Source organism: Aptenodytes forsteri, unplaced genomic scaffold (genome assembly GCF_000699145.1).
Source record: "Aptenodytes forsteri isolate BGI_AS27 unplaced genomic scaffold, ASM69914v1 Scaffold149, whole genome shotgun sequence".
Taxonomy (NCBI): Eukaryota; Metazoa; Chordata; class Aves; order Sphenisciformes; family Spheniscidae; genus Aptenodytes; species Aptenodytes forsteri.
In genome coordinates, this window is record NW_008795560.1 from 440,178 (window position 1) to 449,917 (window position 9,740).

The 9,740-nt window shown below is 40.4% G+C and overlaps 1 protein-coding gene across 2 annotated transcripts; it reads right to left on the minus strand.

Annotated features, from left to right (window-relative positions):
* Positions 1 to 2,456: 2,456 nt before the first annotated feature.
* On the minus strand, positions 2,457 to 9,156 carry TTPAL (alpha tocopherol transfer protein like). 2 transcript variants are annotated; one of them, XM_009282192.2, is made up of 6 exons: positions 8,709 to 9,156; positions 7,792 to 7,985; positions 5,782 to 5,892; positions 4,838 to 5,035; positions 3,497 to 3,540; positions 2,457 to 2,680 (listed from the first exon to the last, which is right to left on the minus strand). In XM_009282192.2, exons 1-5 carry the CDS (start codon positions 9,145 to 9,147, stop codon positions 3,529 to 3,531), a joined length of 954 nt encoding a protein of 317 aa, XP_009280467.1. In that variant the 5' UTR covers positions 9,148 to 9,156; the 3' UTR covers positions 2,457 to 2,680; positions 3,497 to 3,528. The 2 variants fall into 2 exon arrangements, with proteins under 2 accessions (XP_009280467.1, XP_009280466.1); XM_009282191.1 differs by lacking the exons at positions 2,457 to 2,680; positions 3,497 to 3,540 and having other exon boundaries at positions 3,644 to 5,035.
* Between the last annotated feature and the right edge of the window lie 584 nt (positions 9,157 to 9,740).

Consider the following 9,740-nt stretch of genomic DNA (forward strand, 5'->3'; position numbering starts at 1 on the left):
TTCTGTCCAATAGCCACAACCTTTCTATTGAATAGAAGTAACATTTAGCTAAATAAGAAGTAATATATTTTAAAGAACAATTATATTCAGCATAATGCACTAGTATGCTAACACTTCAGATCCTGGAAGTGTAAGCCATGCTACTTGATTTCTACATTCCACTGCAAAAGTTTATTTAAAGCAAAAGTTTATTTAAATTATACTTAACCTTCCTGTGTTGTGGCAAACCCCCCCCTTATTCCTCACCAAAAGAGCAGAACTTCGAGATTGAAAAATTGGTTAACTCTAATTCCTTTTAAGAACAAACTTGCCCTTTCTAAGAGGCAACTTCTATAGTAACTTCTTTTTTAGTACGTTTGCCAAATATTGAGTGGTAAGTGTATGACTAGCTTAAACTACTTTATGATTATGGTGGAAAAATAGAGCTTCTAATTGATTTCACTTGTCTAATATGCTTATAAAAATAATGTACATTGAAATGATTATTATTGGCACTAAGGCATTTGCACTGTAAACTCATTTGAATAAAGCAGACTAACTACTGGAACTGTCACAGCTCTGTTGAGAAGCGTTAAGAAGCAGCAGTTATTCTCCAATGCAAAATACTACATACAATGATTAAAATGCTAATTAGCTGCTGCAGTGTCCAGCTGGATGTTTTCTCGATGCAGCAAATAGTAAGTCATATTATATTTCTTTTGAAACAAACAGCATCTTCCATGGGATTCTCTGAATGTCAAATCCTATTCCTTGAAGTTGCTCAGGCACAGTTGTTCAAGTAAAATTTAGTTCTGCAGAAGGAAGCAACACCTTTTTCTAATGTAAGGCTGTGGCAATTATACTTTGTTGCAAGTGTGTTTAGTGTGGAACTAAGTATATGTCGCTATTGACTTTTACAATAAGAAACCCCAAGACAACACAAGGCAAACATTTAAAATATCAAATTAGCAGCTGTTACAGTGTGTTTAATCACCCAGTCATGCATCATAAAATTACACATTTTGACCACTCCATTTTATAAAATGCAATATAAAAATAAATTTTGTCAAAATAAAATGTACACTTAACCACCCAACACCTCTAGGCCCACATACAACAGAAGGCAAAATTATTAGTTTGAATAACACTATGATTAACTCATGCCAAAGTGAGATTTAACAAAAAAAATACTTCACCCAGTTCCTGAAAATACCTCAGGGTTTGTAACACCCATTTGCAAGAGTATAAATTCAAGTACTTTTATGTACAGTATGCAGCTACCTTTTGTCCCACTTAATGCCAAAAGCCATGGCTGCCCAATGCACTTCAAGTATCTTTCCTTATTATGTGTTGGATTTGGCAGGGATGGCTTATGTACTGGGCAAGGCATATAACCTCTGGAAACAAAGTTATTTCAAGTGGAAAAAAGAACAGATCAGTTTCAGTGCTGTGAAAAAAAAAAAACCAAACAAAAAAACTCCCTGTAAGCTTTTCCCAAACAAACAAACAAAAAAACTCCCTGTAAGCTTTTCCTATCTCTTATCTTGCAGATAAGGAGACTCTATACTTAAAACAAGTGTTTATTTTTCAAATGCTGACATGAGAAATTTTGGGAACAAACCAATTTCTTTGCTAGTAAGCATTAAAGCTGAAAGAGCATTCTCAGCTCAGTAGTCAGGTGCATATAAGACAGCTGTGCTTTCTATAAGACAAGCCAAGCACTGGTTACAAACCTAAAAAAGGGTAGAGATACAGCTTAATAAAGTTGCAACTCTCTCTCTCTGAGTTCTAAAGCCAAGAAAGAGCAAATTAGGAGTAACGGTTAGATGCTTGACAAAAGTAAGCCTGGCTTAGTTCAAGCATCCTGACAACTGCCCAGCAGCCAGCTTTAAGAAAAAGAAGTTCTGGAGGCATAACACGGGCTATTTTCAGCATTGATAATGTAGCCTTATTATTATGTTTAAATCATATGCTTTATTCTTAGTTTCTCTGTGAGGAGAGGAGAAAAGGGGAGGGAGAGATGGATCTAGTTTGCCTACTATTTAAGGCATGCAAGAGAATACAAAAGCCTGAAAAAGGGTTTGGTTTCTGTAGAGGTTCCTCAGCCTTCTGAACACCACTAGATTTTTTTTCTTCTTCTTTGAAGGACACTGAATTGAATTTCGACTATTCAGCCTCCCTCTATAGTAGTTACATAAGGGGATCAAAGTAGCTGTTCTTATAGGTTAACTGTCAAAAAATCCACCACCACTGAACCCTGCAGCACAACTAAGGAAAGAGTATCAAATACCAGTCGTGCCTTCACCTCTAGGAAAAATGGTCCATCCTACTTTTTTTTTTTTTTTAATTGTACATTGTGGCTGGAATTAAGAGGCACTAAAAGAACATAACCACCAGTCTCTACGTTCCAGCAGTTAAACAGCGTGGGCAGCCACTTACCTTTCTAAGTCCTGGTGCTGTGTGCTACACTAAGGAAAGAGTATCAAATACCAGTCGTGCCTTCACCTCTAGGAAAAATGGTCCATCCTACTTTTTTTTTTTTTTTAATTGTACATTGTGGCTGGAATTAAGAGGCACTAAAAGAACATAACCACCAGTCTCTACGTTCCAGCAGTTAAACAGCGTGGGCAGCCACTTACCTTTCTAAGTCCTGGTGCTGTGTGCTACTGTCTTGCTATGTGGCACAAAGAACTGAATTAGTCTGCAAAACACGTAGCACATTCTGGTCACAAATGAGGAGGAAGTTGCTAGCAGTACTCTTTTACCTTATTTTAAGTAGCTGAAAATGGTACGGGTTTTTTCCTGCACTAAAGGTAATGGCTGTCAACGAAGAGTAAGAATTGACTTATAAAGGTAGGAAAAATCAGATGCTTTCAGTGAGGGAAATTAATCTCTTCCCACCTTTATACTAAAACAGTTCAAGGGATGAGTTCCCGGCTCCCACAAATTCTGAATTACGACCCAGAAAAAAGCTTCACGGTGGTTTACCCCTTTTCAAAACCCAGTCTGCTTTTAAAATGCTTGGACAACAGGTATGGTGTTTGCTACCCCCTAGTTCCAGGATGAGGTCTGCTGCCAGATCAGGAAGTCATTACGGTGGAAGAGGAGTCTTTTTTGGCAGTGTAATCATGCTGTAGGGGGACCGAGAGGAAGGCAGACGTTCAAAACAGAGTTTGGCACTTTGAAAAATGAATGTCTGAAATCCTCAAGATGCTTTAGTTTTCTATTTACATAAACATAACTGGTACCTATAATCACACTTGGCACTAAATAAAGATTTCATCCAGAGAAAGTGCTCTAGAGATAAGTCTCCAGTTAGAAGGGATGTTCTTTGTCACCAAAGACTGAAGTAATTGGGTGTGCTTTCCTGGTCCTAGTGAGGTTTCCCATCTCCACACTATTATAGTGCAGAAAAACATGTGCAAAGAGTATGCTGAGAGTTAAGTTCTAATTCAAGACCATTAAACAGATTGAACTTGGGGAGTGGGAACAGCTTATTTAGACATAGGTATCTTACCCTGATTTGACATCGGAGTCTTAGTTCTGTCTCTAGACAAAGACCTAGAAACATAGGCATACAAGCTACGGGTAAATATTAGAGATGATTGAAGTCTAACTTCATACAGGAACATGACAACCAAAGACAAAAGAGGTCAACAAAGTTGAAAATAAAGTTGTAACTTTTCACAAAAGAGCCAACAAGCACAGTGAACAAAATGCTACAATACCACCAGGAAATTTAAGAATGTGCTTTCGAATAGCCTGTCTGCATTTGGTTTCACAGACTTAAACTCAAATTCTGCCCAAAGTAACAAGCTAAAGAAGCACCTTGCTGTCTTACATGAAGTATTGCCTTCTATACATCATATGCCAACTGCTACAAAGCCTCCTTACAAATTCTATGTAAGAGTGAGTTACCCAATTCCTCCTCACAACCAGCTGAAGAAAAGAACAACTGATAATGTGGGAAGGCGGCTGACATACATTTTTCTTATTTGGTCCTGAACCTCATTATTTGAAGCTGTATCCAATCAAAAGGCTAAGTACCTGATCTGAAAAACTTCCTGTTTTCTGAAAACAAAGATTGCATCTGTTTATAATAAGCCTTAGTATACATGTTGTAGTAGTTAATCCACCAGTTCTAGTTCTTCCTACTGTGAGGAAGTTTCAGAGATGATCCCCATACTGATATTCATGGATAAGAGAGTTTTGCTCTGTATTAATTTGAGCCAAATATTCATTGAGATATTTCAGAAATGCCAACTCACAGTCTGAACCAAGTGACAGAGCACAGGCCAAGTTAGACTTCATGGTTTCAAGCAATCTTCACTGACAGAACTACATTTTGCAGGGATCAAAAGCAATTTTCTTGTCTTGGATTACTGGTGTTTTCGGAAGGGGAAGGGAACGGATGGTCACAAAACTAGTAAATCATCATTGTCACTTTTCACCTGGGCAGGGAGGGGATAAGATACTATCAACGAAGCTTACCATCCTGCAATGTATTTTTTTTATCATTAGAAAGAATAGGCCAGCTTGCATCATTCACACAGAGGCTGATGAGCCTCAAGTATTCTACATAACTTGTGCTCTTTGCCTTTATCCTCCCCGAACTCTGCCCTGCCCCCATTGTGCCCTCTTCAGCTTCCTTTGGTTCTACAGTGTAAAGTGCCTCAGCAGTCTGTTCCTAAACTGCAGGTTTAGGAGTAAGGCAGAGTTCACATCATCACCTAGCAGAACAGATCTTAACGGTGCTGGAAAACTTCCCTTCACTGGTTTGTTAATAACAGTAATAGAGCTGAGGTTTCATGCCTCGCAGAGAATCATCACATTGCTTTTCATCAGCATCCCCACTCACTAGCATGTCATGGGGAGAGCTGTCACACGGGAGAACCAGCTGTGAGAAATCATGCAGAAAGTCCTCTTCAGAGGCTAGCAGCAGCTCATTCCATGCGGAGATGTCCAGCTTCCCTGAAGTACCACCATACTCTTCCGGAAGGATCACTGGAGGAATGTTTTGATGAAGGGAATTGAGATCACAGCCGTGGAGAAAAAACTGAAGAAAGCAAAAGATAGCTTTAATAGTGCATATCAAACACTTTACAGCAAGTTACTGAAACAGTCAGCTAACAAGCTTATTTTGAGCTAAAGAGCAAACTTTAGAAGTGATGTCTTTATGGGCAAGTGGCAGCATACAGCACTGGGCAGGTGCAGTTAGACACACTAGTGAGAGAAGCCTTGAGACGATCCAAGCCTAGTGCAGCTTAAATCCCAGCAAGAGAGACTTGACATTTCCTAGTCTGTGCAGAGGTTCAAAATTCAGCTTGTCCCCAGGTTCGTTCATGGGACTGGAAGTACTTAACCTTGTGGAAAAGGTGGAAAAAAGCATCATCCTTTGCAACTACATCCAGTCCTATGGCGAGAATATTAGTGCCATGCAGGACACGTATAAGGGAGAAGAGCAAAGGAGCAACACAGATTTCCTGTGACACCACCTCATAAACAAAGCGTTACTTGCCAAGATAATCCAACCCCAGGGATGGAATTAGTGTCCTCAATACATAGCATATGTACTAAAGATCCATACTAATGTTATGCCAATATTAAATTCCTCACAGCTTTTTTCTCGTGAAGAATTGGTCCCAACAGGCATATTTTTAAAAACTAAAGCAGAAAGGACCAGTTAGATCAAGTAAATGGCACCAATATTTTTCTAGCTGTGAGGCTTTTCAACAGTTTTTACTTGCAGCGGCCAAGCAAGGTACTTACAAACATTAATGTTAAAATGACACAAATCCTTACCCGGTTTGCTATCTTTTCCTTCAGAAAAGGCTTGATGATTGCAAAAATGCCTTTGAATATACGAGGCTCATTTATTATGTTAACAGCTTTTATTCGAATGGGGAATCCATCCTGAAGGGTAAAGAAGGTTTTTATAATGCAGTTTAAGAAACATTTGCCATCATCTTCTTTTTAAAAATCTCCTGAGACTGACTGCCAGCACAACCCACTGGCTCCCAAACTTTCATCTGAGGTAACAACATAAACCAATACGGCAACAGAAATGCACCTTGTAATAGGGAATAGTCTTAGGATGAGATCTGTGAGCATAAAAATAAAGTCAAGAGACAAGAAAACCTTGCATCGAGAAACATATTACTGTCAGTAAATCTTCATTTCTTATGCTGTTCTCCATCTCCCCTGATGAAGGCACTTAGGTAACCACCGTCCTTCGGGTATTCCCAGCCCTGATAAGGATGCAGTTACAAAGTGATGACCCTAGCTTCTGAGGGGTGCACCACGCTCAGAGCCAGAGCAGGCTGGTTGTAATGGTGTGTCCAACTACAAGACTTGGTGCCCAAGATACTCTAAAATGTGTTTTTATATAAGGAAGAATTCCAGTATCGCTATTTTTCTGCCCTTCCAACTATTCTGTCATGCTAACTGCAAAAGACAACCAGGCTGTGCTGCCAACAGAACACACAGTGTCTCCTATAGAAGACAATTTAAAACAGTTAGTTATGGGATTTCTGCTGGAGAAATTCATTTGCAGAATCATTTTTCCAAGGCAAAAGCTCATGATCAGCAATTAAGGTCTCCTGTGCCACAGTGAAGTTCCTTTCCCTTATAACCAGCTCTACATACACAAAGCAAACAGTCAATGCTTGGAGCGGAGAGCAGGTAACATGCACTGCAGGAGTATTTTTCCCCTTATGAAGGTCGGTGAATTAGCTCACCTTTATAAGAGATGCAGCTCAGGAAGTTTGATGCAACACGTTTATGCACCACCCATACCTTTATGTCCTTTGACAAGTTCAGCTTTTGTTTTGTGAATAGCTTCCACTAATAACAGCGGGACACTCATCACTTTATTTGTGCAAATTAAATATGGGCTCAGACAGTTAAATGACACATTTAGGTCATAATTTAAAGGAGTGAGTTCTTACATAGGCATTCACAAACTCACTAGTCTCATTTCCGTAAAAATCCCCTGATTCCCCCTACCCCTTCCTTCTCCCCTCCCAGATACAACAAAGAACGTAACCGGCTCAGGCCAGAATAAAAGTAATGGGGAAATGAACCCATTCAAGAGAAGTTTTCCTCATCTCACTCCTCCAGATAGCATGGTAGAACAGCACGTAAAATCATCAGACCTTCCTGCAACTTGGCCAGGTTACTCCTCACTCCTTTCACCTTCCTGTTTTGTACAACTCCACCTGTGCTTACACCCTTGCTCTAACTTGCTCTCCATCATTTTCCTTCCAAACATCTAGTCAGAGATCCTTTTTCTTACTGTCTCTTTTGCTGCCCCCTATGCTGAAGAAGCCTCTCTTCCTTCAGGGAGTGGATGGAAATCCTCCTCAAATCACACCCATTCAAAAGTCCTCTCTGCAAAATTTTTGCAGCAGTACTTGAACTTGCACTTGCCCAGTGGTCAGCTCCATCTCAGCTGACAGGAACCATTTAAATAATGAGCCATTCCTCAGCATTCAGGAAAAACGGTGTCTTCTCTCTAACTGTAATTCACTGCTTGCTCTCTTCCTTGCCGCTACCTAGTGGAACTTCTTTTTTCTGTTCCAACTCAAAGTTTGCATTTCTAATGCAAGTTTAGTTTTAGGGATGCAAAAGTCAAAAAAGGGCAAGTGAGGTAAGTTGGCAAGGGTGTGAGAAACTGGCTGGGCAGAGACATGTTTTAACTCTGCTAGTAAAAGCCAAGACGCTTAAGTTTCTGGTGACATAGTCAAGAACTCTAGACACAGAAGCAGTCATTTACAATGCACAAGCTTATTTTCCCACCAGTTCAGGTCTTACCTGAAGAATTCCAATCACTTTTTTGGCTACAAAAGGACCAAAATGAGACGCCTTAGATAAGCTGACTCCTTTGTAGTCTGCCAGGATTACAATTCCATTCACCTGGGTCTCTTCGGACTGAATGAGTTTTTCTAACGTTAAGTATATGGCACGAATGTTCTCAGTAATCGGATAATTACTGGGTGTCCATCTGTCTGAGGTTACAAGACATGGATGGTAAGTCGGAGAGTAAATATAAGCTAACAATACACATTCCAAAAACTGATTTTCTATTTTCCTGGACTCTTAAAAGTTAGTCTTTAATAGCCACAGTCCTAGTTCAGAGCAGCCTTTCTTAAGCAAGAGATAAATGGCAACTCATGTTTACTTCAGGGAGCAAAGGCAATGGTTTTAAGAACCCCGTTCTCCACCCAGCGCAGCTTATTAGAAGCAGTTTCAGCTCAGAAAGAAAGCAGGTAAATGGAAAAGAAGAGAATGAATGAAGACAAATTTACAGCAAGCCTGGCAGCACCAAAAGCACACGGAAGGCTCTGATTGTTTACAGGGGAGTCAAAGCCATAGGCTCCTCTCTCCATTTATTGCCAAAACAAATTACAAGCTTCTAACTGTAGGTCAGCAGCCCTGTTTCAATTTGAGTTACTACACATTACTTTTTCTTGCATCACCTAATATTTCATCAACCCACCTCACTGCATTTTCATTTCGACATAACTGCAGTTATTGCTGACGCAGGAGAAGGAACTGGTATAACGTTGGCTAACGACAAACATGTCCCTTCACAAGTTAGCTTTTCAAATTTCAAAGAGAACCCACGTACTCTGTGTAAGTAACCACTGTTCACAGGAGAGCAGGAAACAGATTTTTGGCCCAGACACACCTCGAAGACAGAGAACAAAGACATTCATGCATTTCAGTACCTGGACGGATGCAGACGACATGGCGTCCCTCTGGGTCCAGACGAGGCAGCACAGTGACAAAACCAGACTCTAGGACAGGCTTTATTGCGGACGGCTTCAAGTTATTGAAGACCTCAGGCCAGCTCCTCCTACAGGTGTGGTAGTTCACCAGAAGCTGAAGCGCTCGATCATAATCAAACTTCCTGGCTCTGAGGAATCTTAGCAAAAAAGCATCGTCCAGGCAGGTCCCCAGGGAGGGATAGTCTTTGCACACCATATCTCGGAGTGCCTGCACATCACGGAGCCTCCATTCAGGTTTCTCTTGGAGCTCTTCCCGGGCTTTGGTAACGAGATCAGGAGACAGCGAGCAAACATACTTTGGCCGATCTGGCAAGAACTCGTTGTCCGATGGAGACCCCGCTGATGGACTTGTCCTGGTGCAGTCGCTGTCTCCTGACATAATGTAGCAGGAATCTGTCAAAAACCAAGCGCTACACATGACAAACAATCCTATGGACTAACAAGCATATTTATTATTTACATAGTTATTATGTCCTATATCCCTCCGTTTCCCGGCTGAGGAGACTGCCCTTCCAAGAACCGGCACTACAGCCAGCAGCACAGTTCAGGCATTTTAATTCTCTTCCTAGGATTAGAAAGTGCAGCGTCTCTAATCTCTTTATCTTGCATAGCGGGTAGAAAACTACCTTGGATGAAACCTAACCAAAAAAAAAAAAAAAAAAAAAAAAAAAAAAAAAAAAAAAAAAAAAAAAAATTAAAACACAGGATTACACAGCTTCTTACACAGCTTCATTGCAAAATACAGAATTTAATTTGCCTTAACATTTATTTCCTATGTCCAATTAGAAACTAAAGCAAAGTAAACACATCCCAGTTAGGCAGGATTCTCACATTCGGTCAAATTACAGCCTCTTCTGAGAAACTCTCCTAGCTGAGCCCAGACAGCCGGGAGTTTTCATTAACTTCTCTGGCAAATACGTGCATCGATTAGCACGTCTGCCCACGTGAACGTTTTGAGCAATTCAGGAATAT